This window comes from Pipra filicauda, unplaced genomic scaffold, assembly GCF_003945595.2.
Source record: "Pipra filicauda isolate LSUMZ 115617 unplaced genomic scaffold, ASM394559v2 scaffold471_size599564_pilon, whole genome shotgun sequence".
Taxonomy (NCBI): Eukaryota; Metazoa; Chordata; class Aves; order Passeriformes; family Pipridae; genus Pipra; species Pipra filicauda.
The window spans coordinates 392,852-419,711 of NW_024104611.1; the positions used below are offsets into that span (position 1 = coordinate 392,852).

The window sequence follows — 26,860 nt, forward strand, 5'->3', positions numbered from 1 at the left end:
AGGAAAAGCTCGTATGGATTTTATTCGCCCTGAGAGGGCCCCCCTGGCTTTGCAAAAGGCTCAAGACTAAAACCCCGGGTTTCTCAGTCCAATTGGTTTAGTCAGCATTCAGCCCTCAGTTTTTGCCTGAAGCAGAAATAGGGGGGGAGGGGGGAGAAGAGGAACAGGAGACAGTGCTAGTGAAAAAAAATCTGAACTATTTTAATACAATGCAAATTCTGTGAGCTGTGAGGAAACCGGGCAGTTCTGCTGTTGGCTGCCAGTTAACGTGCACTGACGGTGCTCTGCTGCACACATCTTCTGGGGTTCATGGGAAAGCCATGAGATAAAGTCTCATTTGCATAACAGCAGACAGCAGCTCGGCATCACTTTCCCTTTGATCTCACAGCTGTGGAGAAGTTTTAGTTTGGAGGTGAAGGGAAGTTATCAGGGAGGAAGAGACTTTCCTTGCTTCCACAGTGCTGCTTGACCCCCTGCACGCTGAACCCGACATTTGGCTCCTTCAGCTTGTCCTCCCCTGGTGTCAGAGAGCAGCAGGAACCCTCTGCTATGAACAGTCTGAGGCTGAGACTGGTCTGAACAGAGCGGAGGTGGCGGAGGGGACATCGCTGGGCAGCCGGACTGCGGCCACACACCCGGGCACTGCAGAGGGGCAGCTGCACGTCCTCCTCAGAAGGACCCCACAGTGACAGAGCTGCTAACACACCCCACCAGGATGACTCCAGCTTGAAGATTTTCAGCTTTTCCCTGGCGTGGCTGGAGCAGCATCCTTGGTCTGCCTCAAAAAATCTTCCTTTCAGCTCGGGACCCACAGACCCGCGTAGGGCCGGGCCCAAGCGGGGTTGTGCTCTAACTCTCCCCACCTTGGTTTTGATGAGCCTGGTTCAAAGCCTCTTTCAAAAGCAGATACACACATGCCACACCCAGGTAAGGCTGCTAACATTAGGCAAGAAACCAGCAGACATTTAAATATAGAACAGCCAGGCTTGGTGAGAGGGAAGAGCTCTGCCAGCGCACCTCGGCTTCTTGATCAGCAAGCTCTTAATGCTCAATATTGCACAGAACAAAACAGCACAGGCAATCCTTTTGTTTGGAAGGAAAAATATCCCTGTAAAAGGAAGGATGGTGTGCTAGTCCTGTGTTGTGTCGTTTTAAATTTGCAGTGGAAAAATAAAAAAAAATCTTCCACGGTCCAAGATTTTAAAAACCTGGACGAGATTTCTGGTGAGTCCAAGTTTAGATGCCCACTGACATGATGGTCTCTCCAGGAGAGATGAACTCCCTCAAGACCAGACCCTCCTATACATGTCAAGATGGGCACACACTGGTGATAGGCAGAAGCTACAGTGGGTACCTTCTTAATACAACTAATCCAACAACATTTAAGCCCTGGCTTTCCTGAGGATAAAGCCCCAGTTTTACAGCCTGTAGATGACCTGAGTTCCTTAAAACCAACAGAGGATACAAGCCTTTCTGTGCCTGAAAGAGGCATTACCCTCACTCTCTCTTTCACTCAGGAGAAAGCCTTGCACTGTTAAATAAGAAATAAGAGGCCTTCCCCCTTTGCCCATGGCTCGTAATCTGCAGTACCTGCCACAGCTTTAGGCAGCTCTCAGTGCAGGCACACGGTGCCCACTTGACCTGACACCACACAACAGCCCTGCCAGTGCTCCCAAGGCGTTTTGGAGGCACGTGCCACCAAAGAGCAGGGACAGCTCAGCAACCCCTGCACAGGGAAAAGCAACCCAGGGCAGGAAAACACAGCTAGGTCTGAATCCATGCAAAGCAGGGACAGGATGACTGGCGGGCACCCATTCCAGGAAGAGGCAGTGGGACAGTTGTTTAGTTGTTTGGATGAAAGGTACAGATGTCTGGTTCAATGACACTTCTGGCCAGAGTTATATTTGTCCTGTCCAAATTAAAAGTAACAAACTCTTGCTCCATCTCAGTTAGGAAAATCCTCTGGTTTGAGTACCAGCAGCCCCTGTGCCTGGAAGGTTCCCCCTCCCAGCCAGCCTGGTGCCTGACCTGCTCCCCATTCACATCTGCCTCCACAGCTCCCTCCCCAGAAGCAGGACCTGGAAAAGCTGTCAGAACACCACCACAAAAAGGCTCTTACTCCCTGCTGCTTCCTGTGAGGCTGCTGGCCAAATGAAGTCCCACTGGCACAAAGGTTGCCCAGTCTATCCTTTAATTACCACCACTGCCCATCCAGACCTCAGGTGCAACTTTGGGTCATATAAACAGCATGATATTTGAGCAGAAACTCAATCTCCTTTGTGACCAGCACAGTTTCAGTGCACTGCTGCCATTCAACAACTAATTCTTGATGCTGACATGAAACCACAAATGAAGAAGTGAGAAGGACAGAAGATGTGGTATTTTATATGGTTCATTTCTCTCAAAACTGAACCACCTTTAACAAACGTGTCTGTAATCCACTGGTACTTTTCTTCCTACACTTGTACTGCCATACAATTATAAAACATTACAAGTGACACTTGCCAAGCTGTGACCCAGGAGATGACATTTCATTTTCAAAAATGACTTGAGAATTTAATTCCTAACAACTTAGAGACTCATGTTCATCTTTTAAGAGCGTCACCAAGACGGTCATTAAGATGCTTTCTGAATATCTGGGCTAATTCCCGTTCACAACAAAATGTTTGTATGGGTTTTCTTGTAGAACAGTCATAAAATTCAAATGTATAAACACAATAAAGGAAACAAGCAGGGCTTGTCCAAAGTGCAGGTGCTTGCGTGGGCACATACACATATAGAGAGTAAATATTTTTTGTAATAATGGGAGCAAATTGAGTAGACTTTGTCATATCTGTATCAACAACCGGCAACATGGTTATGCAGATAAAAACAGTGTGTTTTAATAGCCGCGTGTAATTTTTAAAAAAAGAGCAAACTAAAATAAAACCAAAATAAACCTTGAATGAGAGTATCTAGATAGACACAAAGTCACATTTGCGGCCAGGCAAACACGAAACAAGTGAAACAAGTCTCCGTGTGCCAGGAGGAAGGCTGAGCCATCTGCAGGGAAGGCTCTTCGCTGTCAGCCTTTAGAGAAAGGTCGACAGCGACGGGGGGAACGCGCCGCTCCCGCTTCCACCTGCACGAGGCTGGGATGGGAGCCAGGCATTCCAGCCTGGGAGCCAGGCATTCCAGCCTGGGAGCCGGCAGAGCGGACAGCCGAGCGGACACCGGCACGGGAGGGCGGCACGTGGAGCGAGCCCTTACCTGTTCCAGGTAGCGTTGGAGCAGGCCCGGCGCTGCTGGGTCCCCCGCTCATCCAAGGCTGCCTGCTCTCTCTTGCCCAGATCACTGAGGCTGGGCGAACTCATGAACTTCAACCTGCGAAGAGTCCTCATGGTCAAATGTGTGTTCGCGCGTGGCTACAGATACACCATCCTGCTCACACACACACGCGCGCCGCGGGCGCGGGGCAGCTCCCTCCGTCCGCTGTGCAAAAAAGGAACTTAAAAAAAAAAAGAAGAGAGAACCAGTCTCTACGGAGCACACCTTCTCTGCCAGCAAGAAAACAAACCTTTAATCAGATCAACTCTGACGTCATCAACCGTGGTTAATAATTTTCTCCAGTCCTTTTTCAAAAGAAAAAAAAAATAAAAAAGTCCAACTTTTCTGGCGGCTGCTGCTGCTGCTGCAGCGCTTTGAAGGGGCCCCTTGGTGCCCCGGGTGCGAGGGCTTCCCCTCCCCCTGTGCCCGGGCACCACGTCCCGGGAATGTCGCTCAGCGCCGCGGTGCTGTGCTCCACCTGTCATGGGAACTGCTCGGCTCCTCCAGCAGCTTTGGGGGCATCAGGGCATTTCCCAGTCTCTCTCCCCCCCTCTCTCTCTCTCTGCACTCATAAATGGAAATGAAACTGGAGGGCAACGGACAAGAAAAAAAAAAAAACAAAAAACAAAAACCAAAACAAAAAAGCAAAGCAACCAAACCCCAAGCAACCAATACTGACGCACTGAGACTTTATTGGGAAGTTTCATAACTGGCTGTGCCCTGCCACGTTACGACACTGCACACACGCTCACACAGACACATCCACACCCTCCCTTCACCCTACACACTCAGCTCCCTCCCAGGCTGCTCCTCCTCACGGTGCCACAGAGCCACAGGACGGCAGAGGATTCACAAGCAACGCGACTGCGGAGTGAAAGTGCTGGCTTGGGGTTGAGCATTTTGAGGAATATCTGGCGGTGCACAGAAGAGCCAGATGCTTTGTCTTTCTCTGCCTTTTAATTGAGATAACAGCTGCACAACTCAGGGCATACTTCGTTTCTACAAAAGCCCCAGGTGTCTTATCTTCAAAGGAAAAATCTCCTTTCTCTCCCTGACTGCAGCAGTCAGCTGAAGGATACGCTGCTACAAGACTCCAGCCTGTGCTCAGCTCGCTGTCACTCACTGGCAGTTCTGGTTTAAATTCAGGAGTGCCTGGCTCATCTGCTGGGAAGTAACGTAACAAAACAGTGATTAGCTTTCTCAGAAAAGGAATTGTTTGCAATAGACTGAGCCAGAGTGTAAGAACTGCTCTCTGTTGCTACGGCATTGGTCTGCGAATAGTCTGGTAAAAGCCACGAAGGCTCCTTGCAGAGTAACCTCCCACTCACTGCAAAGGGGCTGCAATATAGAACTTATCCTTTCTTTGTCTTTTTTCTTTCTGCTTTCTACTTACTCTTTTCGTCTGTGATAACCTATTGTCTAGATTCAGGCTACAACTGCATTTGCTGGTGTCCAAATAATATGGCAAACCTTACACTGCAGGAGAGCTGAATTTCTCAGAGAGAGCTCTGCCTTATGTGCATCATTTACTGACATATTTAGTAAAAACCAATTTATCTCACTATTCACCCTAAGTCAGATAAGATGATTGCATATAAACATTCACTTCCAAAGTTTGTATTTGGTATTACCTCCATGTGAACCAGCTGCAGAACTACCTAGGGAAATCAATCCATTTTTACCTTGTGCTGGTTTTAGCAGTAGTGGTTTTATCCAGCTGCTTGGATTAGCGTTATATTGACTGCCCTTCCCACACCAAAATCCTCACGTATAGCTCTCAAGTTTACAAACAAGCATCACAATAGATGCCACATAACATTTCACTTTGTAAGGGACCTGCAGCTCCTCATCTAAGCCATGGACAAAGACATTGCTATCCCTGGTCTCTTCCAGATGTTTAAACCCTTCAAACAAACAAACAAACAAACAATTCACTCTGTACACGGCAGCAGAAGGAAAACAAACACAACAATATATGGCTGTATTCTAAGGAATGAGATGGCTTCTACAGCATACAAATCAGGGCCCAAGCACAGCTCCAGCACAACACTGCCCTGTTCAAATCCAAGGAAGGGCACTCCATTTCTGTGGATAACACAGCCAGGGAGCACAGCTCGGGCTGAGCTCCTGCTGAGGCCTCAGATAAAACCTGTGTCTGCCCTGCTAAGTGAAATGACTAGTTAGATAAACCCGTGGCAACATAATGCCACCTAATTTCATTTTCCACCTAGCTCGGTTGCTTTTCTGCTTCTCACTTTCCATGAATTTAACAGGCCTTGCAAAATGTCATTATACTGGATTAAACCCTGGGAATTTTTAACTCTTTGATCCTTGGCAGCACCAGAGACTTTACAAACTGTACCCTGATGGTGCCAGTATGTCAGCATCTACCTGGTAATGTTTCATCTGCTTTTTTTCCCTAAAATCCCCAAGTAGCTAATTGACTAAACGCAAGGAGCTGCCGTGTCAGCCTTGGATACGCCAGACAACGCTGCAAAAAGCAGTTCTTTGCTTCCTCATAAAATGCCAAATCCCAAGAGAAGAGGGGAAAAAAAAAAAAGATCTCTTTCCTTCTGTATGGTGAAATATTACACCTATAGAAGTCAGTCTATTTTTATGCCACCCATCCATCTCAGTAACCAGGGCTGGATTCAGAGCCTGTGCATGCAAGTACACGGGAGAGCCAGCATTCCAGCCGCCTGAAAAATTCCTGCTTGAGGTAACAGGCTTCCCTTCCTCTATACTTCTTTCTCCTTCCCGTGATTTCACCTGATCAAACACTGATTTCTGATAAAATAACTCACTTTCAACACGTGTTACCTCCCCCCATAATTGCTGGGTGACACTTCACGTTCGCCTTGTGCTGTGTGTCCATGGCCACCCCTGACTGCCCAGCATCACCTCGGCCTGAGTAGCCCCTGGGAAGGAAGGGAAAAGATGTGATCTGCACTTCAGCTTTAAGAGTGAAGAAGACAAAGGGCCAGTGACTTGCCCCAGGCCACCCCATGATGTCCCAGGGTGTCTGCCTCCTGTTCCAGCACACTACGCCCAATGGATGCTGCCAGGAGGGAGGGGAGGACTGGGGAGTCTTCCCTTAGGCTCAACACAAGCTTCTTAAACAGAACAACTGCACTCAGCTCAGTCAGAGAGCTGAGAGTGGAAAGCACTGTCACATCAAGTCACTGAAACCCAGCAAGCCCTACCCGGTGCTAATTCCACCATTTCCCTCGGCTCAAAGGTCAAGTGACTTAATCAGAGCCACACAACCACCTCGGTGTGGAAGGCACATCCTAACTCCTGCTCCCTCTCTCTTTCCCCTCCAACATCTCTCCTCATAAAACCAGGCCTGTCTCTACCAGACAGGTAGATTTGTGGGGCCCACGTCCCTTGGGGACTGCACGGCAAGTCCCGGAGCCGCCGCGGTGCCGGGAATTTCTGCTCGCCTGGACTTTCTACCTGGAGACCTAAAACAATAGGTAGGTTGGGAGTCCAAGAGGATTTATGCTGTTATTAGAAGACAACATTAGCACACAAATCCAGGACCTTGCAGTGAGCATGGCTTTTAAAACAAGGGTAACTCCGCAGTCACCTCCTGGTCCGCCTGTAACGTCTGCAATATTCTCCCTGGGAGCTGTGGTTTTGAGACTGTGTTGCAGTCCCTGGCAAATGAAAAAAAAAATCCAGGCACCCCAAGTATACATGTGGTTTAAAAAGAATGAGATTTGCTAAGAATACAAACAAACAAAAAAAAAGAAAAGAAAAAGAAGAGACCCCCCCCCTACATTTTATTTACGTAATGCTATGCTAATTTTCGCAGTATAACTGTATTGTCTCCTTACAAGTTTCTTTTTGACCATGATGAGGGGGGAAAAAGAACATTAAGAAATTCATAATATATGAAATTTATAGTAAAGCTGCCAGTGGTGTGACTGTGATAGGTCAAAGGTGTCTTAGGCCACACCACTCTGCTACTGCAATGGCAGGTGAGCACTGCAGTGACATCAGTGCCAGGGGGAGGATAAAAACAGCAAGAGAATTTGCCATCTTGGCTTGCCATGTAAAAGAACTTGCCATGCAGAAGAACAACTCAATAAATAAAAATTTTAATTGGAAAAAAAAGAAAAAAAATGCCCCCTAGTTCTCTTCGTGTCCCCATCTCTTTTGGAGAAGAGAGCAGAACTCCCCATGGTGATGCTGAGTGAGCAAAGAACAGAAAGGTAAAGCACATCCATGGCAGAAAGGAGTTAAAATCCTCCCTAGACAAATGCACTTTAGTTTTTCATGAAACACACCACCAAAGTGAGGGCATGCCTCGACACATGCCAAAGCTCAGGAATTAGTCCTCTGACAAAACACTTCTTAAAGGCACAGCACGTCCTGCTGCACCAGCAGAGGAGGGGAAAGGCAGAAAGGAAGGAGATGGGACCATCAGGAAAAAGTAAAGAGAGCCAGGGGGAAATGCAGTTGTAAACCTTATGACTCATCAATTCCTTTGCTGCAATATCCACATAAAGCTCCTTTATGGTCAGAAAACAAAGAATAAAGAGAGTAAAGAAAGTACAAAACCAAGCAGGCTCTATTGACACCCTTCCTCCTCCATCCCACTGACTCTCTGCAACCTCTGGAGATAAAGGCACTCTCAAGGACAGCTTCTGGCTGTTGTTTATTGAGGCTGGTCATAGGACAGCCTTGCTTTTGCCTGATTTTTGCCCTCTCCACAGCCAAGCACTGATTTGATTTATAAGAGGGGGCTTGGGCTTACTTACACATCTTCCCAACCTTTGGAACACCTCCTGTGTACTCCTGTACTTCTGCATCCTGTGACCAACCCTGCCAACATGACCACAGCTGCCCCCAACCCTTTGGACAGAGTTGGGCTCTCTGCCCCTCCACCTGCATGAGGGACACACGTGGGGTTTGCCTTTTATGTTGTGGAAAAGAAATGCCCAAGACACCATCTCCTCCCTGAGCACGCAGAAGGTGACACCTTCTAAGAAGAGCCCTTTGGCTACAGTAGAAAGAGATGCTCTGGCAGTTTTTAAATATAAAGGAAAAAGGAAAGGGAGATCAAAATGTTGGTACTAACACAGTGTTTGCAAACCACTCCTCAGCTGGCTCAGGAGAATCAAGGCTTCATGTTTGAATTGTGAGTTCTTCTTTACCCTTTTCTCTTGGTGTTTGTGCTCCAGGCAGCAAAACAGGGCCCTGAGCTCAGACTAAGTCCCCAGTCCCCAGCCTAATCTAGCCCAGGTCATGAATCGAACAGTGCCTGCTCAAAGCATCCATGAAATCCCACCCCTTTGTCAGCAGCAGTTCTGGTTTACAGAGCACAGCAACATAAGCAGTTCTTAAAATACACTAGACAGCTAAATCTTTTTTCCTTCCCCTTCAGGAGAAAGGCATTAAGAGAGAATTAGGATAGGAACAGGCCTGTTACACCACCATGTCAAAACATCAAGCTTTCCATCACACAGCAATTCCCCTGGCTGGCAGTACCATTCCTTCCTACCTCTTTATGGGTTCTGGGGATTGAAGCTAGTGCAGTGATCAGAATAAACATAATGGTCATGCTGGAGGAGGTGAGGATCAACGCTCTGGATTACAGGGCCTGTGGCATTACCACCTTCCATTCACCCCCCCCCCCCCCCAGGGGAGGAAGGAGGTGGATTTCTGAGCACCAGATGTGCCTATTCCAGGTTTCACTGCTGCCCACTCACTGAACTCACAACCCATTGTAACCACTGTATATTCCAAAGCAAGCTCACGACTTTGCTGTTAAATGGAAGTCAAACCTTTAATTTTGATTTAGGAAGTAAAGCCTCAAGAGTCCTGATCAATAAGTAAATCAAACGTTTAAAATACTTTGTGCTCTTATTACAAGATCATGAGATAGTGGAAAATTAATCTTGCAAAGTAACTGAGCTCATAACGCACATGACTTTCTTCCCTTCCTGAGCTCTATGTGAATTCTTTCCTAAATTGCCTATCTTGCATAATTTTAATTGGATCCTGGAACACCCTGACCTTGATGCAGCCGCTACAGTATCTCAGTGCTGTCTTCTACAGTTATATATGGTACAGTGCCTTCCAAACCCGTGAACCCTGAGAGATCACAAGTGTGTGCTGCACAGGGCTGGTTTTCTCCTACCCAAACATTTTTTGATTCAAGGTCTTCCAAGAAGGCTCTGATTGCTTTGGAAGGTCACCAAGACAAAGAACCCACTTCAGTAACTAGCTGAGTTTCTAATCAGCTGCACTGGTGGCCAGCTGGTAGTTCTGAGTGATAATCCTGGCTTTGCTCTGGAAGATGGGATATCACTTGTGTGATGTTGTCTCTCAGAATCTGAGCATGGCTGGAAACATAAACCACACCTTGAGGCTGCTGCCACCTCCTGTGCCTAAGTCAGGGAGGTCACTTCAGACCTGAGCAAGGCAAGAGACAGCTCTGCACACTTGGGGGATCTCTGGTGGCACTACACTGCTGTTACTCAAAGGGTACTACAGCTCTCCCGAAGTCCTACAAAAGCCTTGCCTTCGATACAAATGGATTCTTACCGAAAATTTATCTTTCTCCCTTTGCATCACAAGGAATGCAAAATTCACCAGAAAGACTTAAAAGATAATCCAAAATTGCAACAACTCGCCGTGCACTTTGGCTCTGCAGCATTCAGCACGGTGGAACCTTTCATTAGGAACAGAAAAATGGGGCCTTTTTGCCACCTTTCATCCAAACATGCTGAGACAGTCCCTGCAGACTGAGACATGGGGCAGTGGGAACAGCAAGAGTAAAAAAAGGCTTCTTTGCACACATTATTTTACACTTGTACCTATAAATCTCCATTTCACCGGGACAGCAGGCCCAGTACTACGACCTCTCAGCATGTATCACATCCTGAGTGTTTTCTCAGGGTGCTCTGCGAAATAACTTATCTCAAAAGGCAGAGTGATGGAATTTTCTAAACTCCGCACCAAGGTTTGGAAAAACTCCTTCCACTCTCACTCCAGCTCTTAAGCCTGTCTCAGTCTTCAATCAAACATCACCATCTGAGTTATCACCACGAAGGAATGCCTCATTATCAACGAGGTAAGACAAATTCCATTACATTTCCATCAGGAAAACACTCTTTTCCCCACAAGGCAGCAACAACTAGATAACTAGTCAAGGTACTCCCTAAAAACAGCATTAACACCAACCTCCTCAAGCCACTGAGGGATGCATGGCAAGAACAGAGCATCATTCAGAAGGTTTGTGCACCTTCACCAGCTTTATGGTATCGTCCCTGTCTCTCCTTCCTGACGAGTCCTGCTGCTCCAGCTCTTGTGTCCACCAGGCTTCATTTAATCATTTCAAATGATCTGTTCTCCAAACTCAGGCTATAGTGATCTTCCATTGCAAAACAGTTCAAGCTCTCTAAACCTACAGAAAACTTAAAACTTTTTTTTTTGGTCCCCCTCAGAAAACCATAAAGGTTTGAGGCTTCCTGGCATCAGGAGCTGTGAGCCACGCAGGGTCTTTCAGGTTGGCTGCTCCAGGGCCAGACTGAGCTCCCACACTCCAAAACAGAAAGGCTGAAGGACTCAAATCCTGAGCAAGGCTCCCAGATGCCCTGCTGAGATCCTGGTACCAAAAGCCATGTTTCTAGGATGCACAGCTCCTCCACACAGAAAGCCCCATAGGCCAGGTAGTCAATGCCAGGCTTGCATCCAGCACTTGTGTGAACTGCTTCCTTCCTTCCACATTCCATTTTGGGAATGTCATTGGAAAAATAAATAAACTGAAAACCTCTCATGAGTGGAGAAGTGGTGAGCTCCACACTCAAATCTGTCTCTCAAGTCCTTCTGAGATACTTTAGTCTTTACAAATATGTTCACACCAAACTCCACAGCTCAACGTTTTCCCAGTGACTGGAGGATCACAGGAGGGTGGACAAAGCTCGGCCCCAGGAGAAACTGCAGCCTTTGCTCACCCTGACTCTTAAAAAAATCTGCCAAACCCGCTTGTGTCAGCCTATATTTTTTTACATTTTATTTCAGGCCCATCTGAGCCACGTGCGGGGTTTGGGTGTGATGATACCTGAGGTGATGAGGCCACTCGGGAGGGCTGAGCTGGGGCTGTGTCCCCATCTCTCAGATGCATGGGGAGGGAGCCCTGGAAAACAGCCATGTACAACACAGAAACCCCCACAATAAAACCTGAACCTTAACAGCTGTGAGCACCTGCTCCCTGGCACGTTGCTTTTAACAAGATTTTAACTTTTTAACCGAGCCCCTCCCAGGGTTAAACAGCTTAACTCCCACAAACATTTATAAATCGACCTCTGCTCTGTCACCTGTGGGGGTTTTTATAAAAGGTGTCTGCCTTTGGGCTTTCCAGATGGTATGAAAGGGGCAGTGGCTGCAGGGCAAACACGACAGGCAGGACACATCCCTGGCACCCTCTTCCCTCAGGGAGCTTGGGGGAGCCATCCCCGGTTTAGAGGGGACAAAGCTGAGGCCAGCACCCCTCCTGGGTGGGAGGTGCTTCCCACAGGGCACTCTATGACCCTGGCAAACAATTAGAACCTCCTCACCTCACACTTCTGCTCTGTTCTCCACAGGGCTCCCCCCCCCTGCTCCTGGCACACACCTGAGCAGGGGCACTGCGAGTCTTCCAGCTCTGCTGCATCCTTAAAGCTTCAGTCCCTGCTGGGATATTTGAGCACTTGCAAATTGGAGGGGCATCAGTCAAAAGATGGAAAAGGAAATAAAAAAAAAAAAGGATCTCTCTTTCCCCCCCCCTCAGTCTCAGAAAGGTCAGACTTGGAATTAATTTTATCCTGTGTAATGTTTTGGCTTGGTTCGTATTTATTCCAAGTGAGTTCACCCATTTCTACTGCAGAAATAAAAGGTCATGAAACCAGTGAATTCTCTTTCTCCTAAAAGGGGTGAATCCCTTCTAGGGAGTGAATCACCAGTGAAGTGTAGGGAAAGAAAAGAAGATGCAAAAATATCTTCTGTGGGACTGTAATCACAGCTGGGTGCAATTACCAAATGCACAAGGGGACTTTGGATGCCATTTGTTTGCATCAATTTTTAAGCCATCTGTTTAATTTGATTGATGAACACAGGGAAAAAAGTAAACCAAACCTTTTATCTTCTTGCTAAAACCAAAAAAAAATAAATAAGGCAGTTCCTTTCTGCAATATTTGTCTGTGCAGCAATAGGAGCCAGCACAAACATTTGACCAGACAGGGAGAAGGGAGGAGGACAGGGCAGGGACTTGAATCACTTTTTCATAAGATAAATCTAAAATGATCCTGGCCCTCAGCTAATACTCCACATGTTAAACAGGAGATATGTGTGTGCACATATGTGCAAGTCATTATGCTGGTTTTATGAGTCATCTGTTATGGAGATTGGTTCCAACAGAAAGTTTGGGCTCCAGAGCTGAACTCTCTGAGGAAGGACAGTATCCAGAACTGAACTTTTGACTCAGACTGGCATAAATATAAATGGCTTCTGAATCCAGGTCTTTGGTTCATTGACTCCATTTGGGTTTCCTTGGTTTGTTTAGTGCAAGAATTCCAGCGTGTCAGAAGAACCGTAAATGCACCTAAACTTATTCAGCTGGAACAGAATGAAAAGTTTCAGTGCTGGTTTGTAGTGCATTGTTTTCCATCTGATGCTTTCAACAAAAAAAATCTTCTTGGTTCACGTGTTTTGAAGCATTCTTTTTAAAGGCTTCCCAACTCCACTGTTGGTACCCAGTAGTGTTAAAAAAAAACCCCAAACCAAAACAACAAACTAACAAAGCATAGGAGCCTTAATTTTTAAAGGCTGAATCCTTAATAGTGTAAAACTGTCCCTCCCTACGAGAGACTAAACCTTTGTAGTCAAAACCAAAGGCATCCAACGTTATCAGATACTTTGTTAAGTCCTAGTTAAGAGGTTTAATGAAAATATGATCAGGACCCACTTGCATGTCACACTTTTCTTAGACCTTTATTAAAAAATGCTACCTGGTTATCAATGCTAGGTGTTGAAACATGGATTTTTGTATATTTTAGCGAGAAAAAGATACTGTAAAAATATCAGATTCTTGGCATGTTTGTAGACAGAACTTTAAGACTACAAGTTGCTTATTTTAAAATAAGGTCAATCAGTGCATAAACTGAATTTCCCATTTCAGTTCAAATGCAGAACCCAAATTCTAAAGACATTAAAAAATCCCAACCAATTTTCAAGCCCACATTATGATTTTTTTTTTTTTTTGGTGCCAGGCACACGACCTTTTAAGGCCTTATTCTGGTAAATCCTCATTATTTAACTTCTGGGAGATTATTCTGGCCTCATTGAGGCGACCTGTTCTCCTCTGCTCAGCTCTATGACAGTTATTTGGGTTGCATTTGCGTGGAGTTGGGGAAGAAAGAGGAATGAAAGCTCCTATTTTCACCCTCACTTAGCAAAGTTAAATGTAATAAACGTAAGTCTTCAGCTGTTATACTGAGTTATTTTATATAATGTTAGATAAGTAGATGTACAGATAAAATATTTACGCTTTTATCTACACTTCACTACTGCCTGTGTTTTAGTGAGATGGCAAGTAAGTAACTGGAATAAAAGTGGAAATAATATTTGAAATAATTCCTTCCTTTTGATTAAATTCTCTGCAAGAGCTGGGAAGAGAGTCAATCACTGCAGTGACAGCAGTGCAGTGACCTGGGAGGTCAGAACTCAAAGGTCCAATTAAGACACTCCCGTGATAAAGTTCGGCCACTCCAGTTTGTTCTTCTATTTTTTTTAAGCTCATTTAGCACTAACTACTGGGAAGTGAGGTGATGGACATCAGAAGTGGGTCTCAAAAGTAGAGGTGTGCGGAAAAAACCATTTCTCACTGCTGGAGCAAACCGAGCACGTCCAGGGTGCACTTCAGCACGTCCCAGGAAGGGTATTTCAACCTGGGCGAGGAAAGGCACACTGGGATGTGCCTGTTCTCTCCACTGACTCCAAAGAGAACATAATGTGAGCAGCTCAGATATGGATATGGCATCCCAAGCTGTAAATATCTAAAATTAGCTAAGAAGAATGTCATCCCCAGCCTCTTATTGCCTGATTGATCATTACACAAGTGTAAATAATCTGGCGTCCAACTAATGAATGTTTCATTTCCTCGAGCACATGCCCTGACCCTCAATGAAGAAATCTTTGAGAGCTATCTTTGGTTTACAGGCTCAGCTGGTATTTCAAGTTGGGAAGTATTAAATCAGTATTTCTAGAAGAATCTGCTGCTGACCAAAGGCACTGAGGGATTGAGAGAAAAGGACAAAGTTTGCAGCCTGAGTGGGACAGCCTGGCCAGGGAGTCAGCTGAAAAGTTAGAGTTAACACCCCCCAGCAGTGAACAAGAAGAATTAAACAATAAATAAAAATACTGCCAGGTTCTCCTCTTTGTATTTGGAGGAGAAGAAAAAAAGGGAGCAAACGAAGGGTTAAAACTTCGTCAGGAACTTCTCAAAATACTAATTATGAAAAGCATGAGTGCTTATCCCCTGTGACCCAGCAAACATTGCTAACCTCTTTTTTATCTCAACACTCTCCTACTGACTTCTGTCCCCTTGTGAGGAAGGCAAACCTATTATTTTGCTGCTTCTGATTGGGCTCCTGCCATTCCAAGGGTTCTGTATGTGCTTCATTTGAAACCTGTGACATTTCCATGGAACAATACAGGGCTCATCCAGAAAGTAAAACCTCTATACATCTGTCTACAGAGTCCATGGCCTGCAGATGTAAATTAATGGGGGCCTGACACCTTCAATACCTGTTTTCTACGGTCTCTGTTACGGTAGGGCCAGACTCCTAAGACCTTTAAATTATACCACACCACAATAAAGAGCAAATAGTACTTGTGGGTTTATGCCCACTGTTGGAATATAAAATTTTAATACAATCAAGCCGTAAGCATCACTTAAGGTTTACTATATTGCCAGCAAGTTATGGCTTTAGCAATGAAAAAACCCCAAGCGATTATAAAACGCTGGGTTTGCAGCAGGCAGGCAGGGTTTTTTTCAGAAGGAATTGGTATTTCCAGGCAGCACACACTCTGTCAGGGTGGTGGTAAGCTGCTCAAGGGATGATATTTGATTATGACTCCTTGCATGGTGGGAAGTCTGACTGTCCATCACGGTACAGTTAGAGATTACACAATAATCTATAAACAGTTTACAGTGGGATGGTTTGCAAACGCTCTGCTAAAAACAGAAGGTTTACATGTGTGTTCTCTGTTTACTCTGCGGGGCAGTTATTTAGAAAACCGAGAATGAAAAGTTTAACAACGAACAAAACAAAGATGGATTGTTCACAGTGAGCTTTCCGAAATATTTCAGCGAAGCATTAAAGCAGCTTTTAGCTCTGCTGGCAGGGGCTGAACCCTCCCAGGAGCTGTATTTGGAGTTGCTGCTGACAGAACTCATGTTTGGGAACAGATTAGTTGGTAGACTGGTAACTTAGTTAACAGCAGATGTGGGTGTTTGTCTTGGAGAGGGTTGTTAAGTTCAGGAGCAGAAATTTTCGGGGTATACTTGAAATAATGCGGGTCGGGAGAGCAGGGATTTCCTGCCTGGGTTATTCTTCCCTCACCTCTTCCAGAGGAATAAGGAGAAAAGCAATGCCCATACTCATATTCTCGATGACCTGGGACTATCGAGTTCCCCCTGTGCAATGCCCCCTCTCTGCTACTGATGATACCCTTAACCCACCTGCCAGGGAAAGCAGAGCAGCAGCAGCTGAACAACACCCTGGAAACCCTCAGGGAAAAAAAAAAGTGCAGCTCAAGTCAAAATGAGTTCTCTCGTTTTTCTCTCACTTAGAAACATCTGTGCCCAGGTCACAGAACAAGCTCAATTCTGCTCTAGGTCCCAGCCTTGCTCACGTCCCTGGAAATGTCCAAGGCCAGGTTGGATGGGGCTCTGAGAAACCTGGGCTAGTGGAAGGTGTCTAGTGGCAGGGGGTTGGAACAAGATAATCTTTAAGGTCCCTTCCACCCCCAAATTGTGACTCTGTGAGTGCCATGCAAGGCCCTGACAAACTGCAGGTTATAGGGGACCATTCACTCTTGAAGCCTGGGATGAGACCAACTAATGCTGTAGGAAAATCCAGCTATCACTGCAATAAAGTAGCATAGAACAGGAATTCCCATCATTTACCACTGGATATAGATCGGGCAGAAAGCATCCATTACCATCAAGTAAATCAAACCAGAAGTTTGCAAGAGCCAACCCTTCAGAAAAGACCTTTTTCCTTAAAAAAAACAGGGAAAAAGCTGTGGTAGAGATTATATCCTGCATCTTAGTAATAAAGTAAGTGTTTAACAGAGAATAAACCACTCAATACATTCAGAAAGAAAATTCTTTTGGAGGAGGAAACTGGCAACTGTTTTCTGAGATTTCTAAAAAAAAATAACTACATGCAACAATGATGTTAAAAGCAAAACAGAACAACATCAAAGACAGATTAGGCACATTTACTTTCCTTTCACATAAGTGCACTCGCACACCCCCATGCACACTCTCCTTTGATGACTACCAGCATTTACCGAAAGCCATTTCAAGAAATCTTTAAAAAGTTCCTCCTTCCCAAAAACCTTCAATCTCAAACATGACTCCAGTTCCAGTGAGGAACATTAAGGAACTCTGGAGGGCCCTTCCAAGCCCCTCTGCAGAAACAGCTGCAGCTGGGGAAGACATTCCTCCTGCTCGGCTGCTCAGTGCCCCTTCCTGCCACACCCACGGACCCATCAGTCATCCCCAGGTCACTGGAGAATCCCTCCCATGCTCCAGTGCACAGCCAGCCTTAATCTGTTCCTGCAGCACTCACTGGGATCTCGGTGAACAGCATCTGAACCCTCTCTGCAGCTCGAGGTCGCCGTGCTGGGTGACACCCAAGCTCTCCCATCACCCACCCTGGCCCTCCCCTTCGGGGCTTTTTTTCCCCCCAGGGACATGAAAGTTATTTAGAGGCTCCTCTCAGACAGCAGAAATTCGAGCAATTTTCTGTATGGCTTGCTCACAATCCTGATTCAGCTGTAAATAGACCCCCAGCTGAAAGTCCATGCACACCATGTTTTTAAGCTGAAACAGAGCTAGAGGGATGCAGGCTGACATGCACTGATGCTAAAAACCCCCCAGAGTGCTGCACTGTGATTCACATATTTCCCTGTGGCAGAAAACGCAGTGGGTTTGGGGGAAATTCTGGAGGAGAGGCATTAACCCTACTGAGTCCAACATAACTCTGCAGGTGTCTGAAATCAGAAACGTTTTCCAGTTGCAAATAATGTCGCAGAAACATGAGCTTACCTGCTAAAGGGAGAAGAAAACGGGGATGAATAGCAAAAAAGGAAGACTTCGCAGCAGGTTTCCGGGAGTCACATGAAAATTCTTGACAGGCGACACAAACTGGTTGAAAAAAATTCAGCCCCTTGCAAAAAAGGCAGCTCTGCAACAAGAGATGAAGAGAAAAGCAGCATTGCAAATATTGCTATTCTAGAATATGGTTCAAGAGTGCACTGATAACCCCCTAATGGCACACAAAGAAGTAAAATAAGCAGGATAATCGGTGCTGTTCCACCTCATCACTGACACAAGTATTTCTTCTTGCACTTTTCCCCTTTGTTTTATTTTCTTCTGGGGGAGCAATTAACTGGCACCAACGCTGAGAGCTACACTTATCACTAAAGAGGGTAAGAGAGTTTCCAAGAGCACACACAGTGCAAGTGGTTCTGTGTTCCAGCACTAAGGGGGTGACATGAAGAGGTTGGAAATATGCTGCACGATCTGCTGTGATCAGCTCTGGAGAGCAGCTGCCCTGGAAGGCCCACAAAAGTCTTAAATGCATCATCTGGAAATACTGGAAATTCTTTCTTTAGGGCTTCAAATTATGGCTGCAATGTCACTGCCCGCCCTGCTCTGGTCTTGAAGTGCCTCTCTAAGATGACTATTAACACAACAAAAACACCAGAGTGGGTAACTTGGTACAGCAAAGAATTTAGAATTATGTGACTTGAATCCAAACATTCTCATAATTTAAATATTTTTTTTAATCAATAAATATCAAACACTATTAGGAAAAAAACTCTATAGACACACATACATATATACATACATATACACAGTGGTATTCACATGCATCCACATTCTGAGTACAGCTCTTCATGCCTTGCACTTTGCACAGTCATTAGTAACACACTGCTAAATTTAACTAGAAATGTAGAGCTGCCCTGCTTGGTTCAGTTCACCCTGGGCACAAACCACTCTTGCTTTTGTTTTGTGGCGTTTCAGACCCACTTCCCAAGGATGTCACTGCTTGAGTGCAAAAATATGTATTTTAAGGTTAATCTTTGCTGTGCTTGAGAGAACTGAATAATCCCCTTATACTCCCACCTTTTGTCTGAGCTTCACTCTGTTACCACTCATTTTAGGGTGTTGGTTTGAGGCAGAGCTGTGTGGAGCCGGTTTTTTTGCCTGCAGCGTGTTCAGGAGCTCAGACGTGAGCAGAAACGGGGCCATCACCCCCAGCCTGCAGGATGCAGAGCCACAAACTGCTGCTTTGGGCACCTGGGGGCAAGGCAGGGAAAGCAACCTCTCAGTGGCCCCTGGGAGGTGACACATGGACGGATTTGAAATGAGGGATGTCAATGAAAGCACAAGATGTGAGCGTGGTACGCTGGGCGTGGACACACCAGGCCAACAAAAACTCCTGTGGACACAGCTGGATGTGGCACCAGCACATGGAAAACTGCCTTAAGCAAACAAGCTCTATCAGGGTAGAGCTTTCTTGATAGAGCTGGGTTTATACTGGCAGTGCCTGGCAACTCCCAGAGTGGTCAGGACACTGAGGGCTTCCAAAAGATCGACTGATCTCAGCTGGAGTGGATCCTATCAAAGCACACACCTAAAACAACAGGTTTCCCTCTCTGGAGGTTTTCCAAACCCACCTGGACGAGTTCCTGTGTCACTGAATGATCTCCAGAGGTCCCTTCCAACCCCAATAATTCTGTGAGTCTTATAATCAGTTTTGGCTTTTTTTCCCCCCTCCCTGTTTAAAAGGCAGACTGAACAAGATTCATCATTTTCTGCTCAAAAGTATATGAGAAATCCCACTGATTTTAGACAGATATTATGGACAGAAAGTGCAATAATAGTTAATCAGTTCCCAGAAGACTGGATACCTATGGATATGGAAATACTGTTTTGCTTGGAGATCGTGCTTTGACATTTCTGTGCCAGCAGACAAAAAAAAAAAATCCTCCATTTTGCCTATAACTTGTGATAATTTGATTAGTCAGGATAATAAAACTACATCACAGTGCTATTCTTCAGGATTTAAGGGGGTCATTTCAGAATGAAATTCCACTGCCTTTTTTACTTAAACCAACCTAACTTTGATGATCAAAGCTCGGCTATTCCACCAGTGCAAGCACGAAGGATAAATTATAATTTTTTTAAAACTTGTGAATTACATTTATCTTGCTTTCATCTAATATCCTGTATATCTTAAACTATTTATAGGTTTGGGGGAATAAAAAAAAAAAAGAAAATGCCTGAAAAATCCAACCCATGATGCTGCTGTACACTGTAATTAAGCATATTCCTCACTCCTGCTGAGCAATCAGTGCGTTACTTTGGCAGATAAAGCAAACGAAGAATTCATTTGTTATCAAGTACTGATGCCATGCCTTAAACCAGGCACCTCCCAGAGGCAGAATTCCAGAACTGCTTTCCAGTTTCCTCAGGCACACACTGCTTACCCACCCCTCCACCTGAACACAGGGAAAGCAGCAACATGAGTCTCCGAGGAGAACCACTGGGAAGGACCCAAAATACTTTTGCAGGCAAAAACATCAGGTTGTAGCTTTAGAGACCTCCTGTCCAGCATGGAAAAAAACCTGACTCTGGAGGGTCTTGGACCCTAAAGCTGCCACAAAGTCCAGATTCATCTCAAGCTGCTCTGAGCCACAGGGCAGTGTCATTTCCAGGGATGTTCCACACATGAGGCAGAGGAGGAAAAGATGCAGCAGATGATTCTTGGCTGCTGATGCCACTTGAAAAATATAAAGCTGTTTGGGAATTTGTTCAAAACCAAAATGCTACTCCTGGTAGAGAGTTGTCCAAATGTTAGAGAGTATTAAAAACCAAAGGGTAAAACGCAGGATCATTCCTCACAAGTGCATGACAAATAATACAACTGCCCTCCCTTTCTAAGTGACTGCATTTTAAAATTAATTTATTTGTGACTGTGGGTGAAATTTGATTTCTCACACAGCGTGAGCTTGCTCAGTGAAGGGAATGTCAGCTCCTCCTCAGGACTGACAACAGAGCTGCTGTAAATCAGCATTTCAGCGGAGCTGACAGAGTTGCCCCACTTATCACCTACTGCTCAGGCAGCTCCAGCCCGAGGAATCGGTCACACCGACTCTAATTTCGGGTATTACTGTGCATGTCTTTCAATCCAGCCCTGAGTGGCCAGCAAATAAGCTCTATAATTTCAGTGACTGCAGCCTACAAAGGTCCAAGCCAAGAATCAAAGCACTGGTGATTGCAATTAAACCCCAATCAGCCCGGCGGGCTGACCTGATCCAGGGCTGGCTGCTCAAACCCAGGCAGCACCATCAAGGACCTTCTCCTACTGGGAGATTTTACTCTGGGGCTGCAATGACAGGGCAGCACGGCCATGGCTGGGAATTGCAACGGCTTGCTCACCTCTTTCAGGATTTTACCAGCTCAGCTCAATCAACCAGAAGTGTGGGGAAAAAAAAGTGCCCGTGAAGAATGAAGTGCAAAGCCATGAATGTAAAATGTACCATCTGTGCTCTTGGCTTCATTCCTCCAGTTACATACGTGCAGATTTTCCTCTGGGCCTGCTGAGCTTTATTTCAGACTATGAAGCAAGAGGCCTTTTGTGCTCCTGGCCATCCCCTCCCCAGCCATTTAACTGGTCAGTCTACAACTGGTCCCAACAAGCAGAACCACAGGGTTCAGCCTGTGCTATCCCTGGCTTCCCAAAATCTTTCAACCTCTGAAGGACTTTTTCTTCCTTTTTTTTGCCAGATATAAAAAGATGGCACTTTGTCTTCTGGACTTTCCTTCCTTGATCTTTCTCCTTTAAAAAAAAATTTCCTCTAATGGAATTAAAGCTCACACTGTAGCTTGAAATTATAACTAAAGGATGGATTCTGATGAGTTCTGGCCACAGAAAAGCTCCTGTTGACTTTCCCTGGGGCAACATTGTACCTCAGACAAATAATTAGATTGTTTTTAAGGCTGACTTCTCACTGCTGATTTTTTTTTTTTTTTGCTGACAGCCCATTTCTGCTGCATGTATTGCTGAGTTTCTTTTCTGCTGCAATAGTGGCACTTAATCTGCTTTTATATCTCCGAGGACATAAACTAATGAAGATCAAAACCTAAAGGCAACAATTTCTCCTGAAAACCCTTGGTGTTACTCTTGAAAGAAGCCAGATGAAAAAGTTGCAGAAAGCTCTGCATTAAAAAGTGTTGACTTTAACTCTGTGGTGACAAAGAAAAAGCTAGAACATACCAAAAACAAAAATGAAAATGTAAAGCCAGTCTCTCTTGAACAATTCCAGGGATGGCTCTGCCTTAATGAAAATCACAGTAAAATATTCAACAATTTCAGCAGGCAAAAGACTAGAAAATCCTATGGCATGTATCATTTTAAACTAAATTCACACTGGTGCCCTGTTTAACAGGCTGCCCATTTACAGGGCTCACGTGAAAGTCAACATCCCACAGTGATTTCAACACAGCATTAAAGCTTCAGGTTAACTCAGGAAGAAGAGTTCTTGGATGGGTGAGTGCAGCAAAACTAAACACTAAAAGTTCCCTTTGAACTTTCCACATCCTTTTTAAGGATGAGACAGAAAAGCCTCTCCTTTGCTTCCATTAAAGCACTCAAACTCATGAATTTTTGAAGCAGCATTTGAAGGGTTTTACTGGAAAAGGATGCAGTGAGTGTAAACGAGAGCATTTTGGAAGAATTTCACTTGAGCCCCTGCTGGGTCTCCTTTGCTGGCTCAGTCACTTCAGGCAATCTCAGGCACAGGAACTGTCAACTGCTTTACCCCTCAATTCCAAAACTGAACAAATCCAGGCAGGATTCTCTGCACAGCAGCTTTGCAGTATCTCTGCAGCAGCATTTCTCTCCCCACCACCCCCCAAAAAAATAAAAGAAAGCAAGCATTCCACTTCAGCTGCCTTTGCTTTCCACTGAAATGCCAACATTTCTTCGTGGCCTCCTTCCTCATTCCCAAGAACTGTGGGAGGTGGGAAGACAAAAAAAGGGAACATTTCAACGTGTCCCCCCTATTTATAAGCAATTCCTGCACCTCGGGAGGGCCCTGCCCACAGCCACCCTGCCCACAGCCACCCTGCCCCAGCCCCTCTCCCAGCCCCTGCCTGCAGAGCTGCCAGACCACACAAAGCAACCTGAAAAACATCTGCCAGGACAGCAGCTTCCTCCTAGGAACAATGGAGAGACTAAGAGACTGGTGGATCCTGGGCAACTGAGAGTCACAAATCTCCCCCTCCTCATCCCACCCCATGGCTTCTGGCACGGCCAGCTTTGGATGGAGCATCAGGAGAGGGAGGGAGAGGCACCTGACAGCAGAGCAGAGCCAGAAGTGACTTCCAAGGCAGCAAGGATTTAAAGTCCGTGTGGCAAAAAAAAGGAATGACAAAGTCCCGACCCACAAACCCCCTTGACAACTTTATCTGCCCCTTTTCCCACATCTGCAGACTCTGCTGGACGTGCTCTGAGGCTCACCAGCGTTATCCTGGGCATCTCTACTCAAACCACCAAGCTGCTGGCTCAGCACCCTTCAGGCACACACCTCTCACAGGTCTATTTTTAGAGCAGAGCTGGGGTCACTTCTGGCCACTGTAGGGATCACAGAGCCAGCACTGGCACCAGACTAGAGACATATGCAGAACCTGCAGTGGAGTTTTACAAGAGATGCTCACAAGGCCCGGGCTGCAAAGAAAAACTGCGGTTGGGTGGCACGGGCTGGGCAAAAGGAATGGGAAATGTTGCAATCCTCCATTCCCATGGCTGCTAGGACTGCAGGGAAAGAGAAAAAAAAAAAAGGATAAAAAGAGAGTCCAATCCTTACACAGACAGCACTCCACAGTCAGGAATCCTGAAAGCAGAAGTAATTGTCACTTGCGTTTAATAACGAGAGGGAAACGGGGAAAAAATTAATAAGAATAATAAGTAGGCAGCTCATCCTAAGCTCATTACAAATGGTTTCCCAGCCTGCAAAGAGAGATTTAAGAAATGATGACACTGCTACCCCTCCTGCCCCTCCCTGCTCTGCCAAAGCAAGGGTGGCCAGGGGCTGTGTTTTACTGTCCCTGTGCAAATCCAGTGGTGCCAAGGGGGGTGAGGATCCGGTGAAGCTGCCAGATGCAATACTGAGATACTTTCTGCTCCACCAGCCCTGCAGATTTGGAAGAAAGGTAGCAAATAGCTGCAGGCAGCAACTTCTTATATTTCCTCTGACGTTTCTACTACACTCTCAGACTCAGATCGTGACTCTGCACGAGGCAGCAGCTGCTTAGTCAAAAGCTTCCTGAGGAAACCCAGAAACATGAGAATACAGCTCCACAGCCTGCATCTGCTGCCATTCTCAAAGCACACACTGCTGCCTGAGCCCCTGGGGAATAATGGGAGAAAAGGGTATAAAAGCAGTATTTGACTCCTCTCTAGTGAGGATGACACGCCTGGATATCAGAGGATAAATTACTGGGGGAGGAGAGAGACCAGGTCCCTCACCTCTTAGCTGACAAAGTTTGGGGAGATGTATTGGGCTTGGACTTACACAGAAGTTGGCAAGTTTCTGGCTCCATCAATGCTCCATCACTGGATAAACTGTGCAGCAAAGTCAGGACCTGGTGTGCTGGAGGCACCGTGGAGGGAAAGGTTTTGTGGGAATTAAACTGACTTCAAAAACAAGAGGTAAAGCGAAGTAGCAGCCATTACAGGACAAAAAGCACCTGGATCCAACTCATCTTTCTGTGTCCTGCCATCACTAATTTATAGTGCTACAGTGCAAACACCAGGGATGTAAAAACTGTCATCTCATCATCACCCCTGAACAGTTATGAGAGACACCTTGAGCCTCCAAACAATATCCAGTTTTTCAGCAATAACTCAGTTGCAGAGCTATTCTCAGGGATTAACAACTGCCCAAATGGTCCTTCAGGCTCGGGAAGGGGCACTTGGCAGTGACTAATCTCTGGAAAATCTCTGTCATGTTAGTAACACCAGGAGACGAGCATCAGAAGTAGTGTTGTGTTGGATTTTTCTGTATTGGGTACACAAGGTATTCTTCTATTGCTGTCAACAGATGCTGGATCAGGACCCAGGCTGTTATGAGACCACCCCAAAGAGCCTGTGGCTCTGGGAGAGGAAAGGTGGACTCCACACCCCCTGTGCTGGGGGAACCCCTCAGACACCTCTTGCCTGCCCAATGAGATTCCAGCAGAGGTACCTGAAGCCGTGCACAGAAGCACACTACACCCTTGGTGTTTTTGGTTAGTTTGGGGTCTGTTACCCTGCACTCAGTGTTTGCCTGTTCTCCACAGCACTTGATGCAGAGTGCATTCTCCTCACAAATAAAAGGAGGGCGTTGTCCACACGCCCCCCGAGCTGGGACTGTCACAAACTGGGCAGCCCCAGGTAGCAGATGGAGGCCCTGAGCTAATGAAGCATTTAAACACATCTTTAACTAATTTTAAGCACCGAAGTAGTCCCACTTACAGCTCCAACTGGCCATTCCCCTTTGCTTCTAGATAACCTTTTCATGTTCCAAAACTGACTGTGCTGCATTCAGAGGTATGGGATTCCATCCAGAAAAACCATGTGTGTTGAAATTCTGCTTGGCTCCCGAATTCTGAGAAAATCCTCGATGAAGAGAAGCGAGAAACGAGATAAAAGGGAGAGGATACTTAAAGGTTTGAAGCCGCTGGAGGCTCTGCCTTGGGGTAGTTTTTTGTGACCAGGCTATTTACCAGCATTAATCTTCGGTGATTTGTGCTCACAACTCGGGTCACCTGCCTGTCTGGGCTGGGTTCAGACACAGCAGCGTGTCAGTGGCAGAGCAGCTGCACCAGTCCAAGTGCACAGATGGTGAGGACGCAGCTCGATTCCTTCCTCCCTCTATTTCCCTCCTATAATTTTCTTTTCTCCACCTCCCCCCCTCCAATTCTTTGGTCGGGGAGGGGGAAGGAGAGCTACTTAGACCTCAACGTGCCTGAAGAGCAAATTAAATTCTCCTTCTAATTACTTCCTGAGTCTCTGTCCTGGCAATCTGTCCTCACCCCAGACGGAAGGCAACTGCTGCTGCACAGCTGGCCTGGCCCTGGCAGAGCTGGGGGGTGAGTGGCAGGCAGGTGTGATGTTGGTTTGGCTCACCAGCTGCAAAGAAATCGAGGGGGGAAACCCTGCCCATGGGCCGAGCAGAGTGGGATTTGAAAGCTCTTCCTGCAGGATGGCTGGTGGTTCAATCACAGCAAAGCCTGAGATGTATTTGTCCATTAATTCCTGGATCGTGCCAGTTGACACATTTACACTTTTGCTACAGCTAAAAACTCAGTGCTAAGTAATAGATACCTTTGGCTACTGTAAATGCATGGGCATCCCTTGACTTCACATGTGTTCATGTAAACCCTGCATTTATAATTCCTTCCAGAACTTCCCCAACTCTGCAGCACGACAGCCCAAGCCCTGGCTCACCACCTGCAAAGCAAGACATGAGCACTGAGATTTGTTTGCAACACCAGAGTCACCATTCCCAGACATCTCCTGTCACCACCCAAAGCACCACAATCCATTTAACCTCCTCTCAGTAAGCAAAAAACACAATAAATTAGGAGCTAAACTGAGTCTTGGTCTGAGAGGGATCTGCAGCACCAGCATGCTAAAGGTTTTGTTCCCACGGCAGGAAGAGGGGGGCTTTGCTGTGGTCAGCAAAAGAAGGTGGTTTTAAAACATAAGCAAGTCTCTCTTCACTTCAAACACCCCCTGTGACTTTGATCACCCTGACCAAGGGCATCATCTCCCAGCACTTTATTCCAGCACACCATGCTGGGCTGCTCAGCGGCCTGAACTGTCTTCAAATTCCACTAAATCCACAGTTTCTTCCTGTTCTTTATCAGCTTAACAAATCTGCTCCGTTGCTGTCTCATTTGTAGGGGCAGGCAGGACACTGTCAAGGCAGCAGATGCAGGAGTTTGAAAAAAATAAATAAAAATCAGTGGGGAGGGGGACCAAAGCAAACAGTTTTTATTTGCTTCTGCCTGGGATCTCTGAATGTGTGCACAGAGCTCTGGGGCAGCCCAAGCAGTAGCAATGGCTGCCTGAGCTCCCTCATGCCTCTCCAGGAGTTCTCCTAATCACTGTGGCCACCCCAAACCACAGCCCACCTCTGGACTTTATATGGGATCATCCAGTGGTGGAGAGTTGGGTCACACCCAAAGCTCAAACCACGGGGGATCCTGCCCCCA

General features: G+C 46.1%; 1 protein-coding gene across 2 annotated transcripts in view; it reads right to left on the reverse strand.

Moving 5' to 3' along the window:
• The window catches only part of PRR5 (proline rich 5), a 74,359-nt gene that overhangs the window by 38,979 nt on the left and 8,520 nt on the right, over positions 1-26,860 (reverse strand). Inside the window, exons 2-3 of one of the 2 annotated variants that reach the window (XM_039386206.1) lie at positions 17,636-17,774; positions 3,250-3,363 (exon numbers count right to left, since the gene is read on the reverse strand). In XM_039386206.1, coding sequence (XP_039242140.1) covers positions 3,250-3,353 — 104 coding nt within the window. In that variant the 5' untranslated portion in view covers positions 3,354-3,363; positions 17,636-17,774. Of the gene's footprint in view, positions 1-3,249; positions 3,488-17,635; positions 17,775-26,860 lie in introns of both variants that reach the window. The other variant, XM_039386205.1, reaches the window with a different exon arrangement.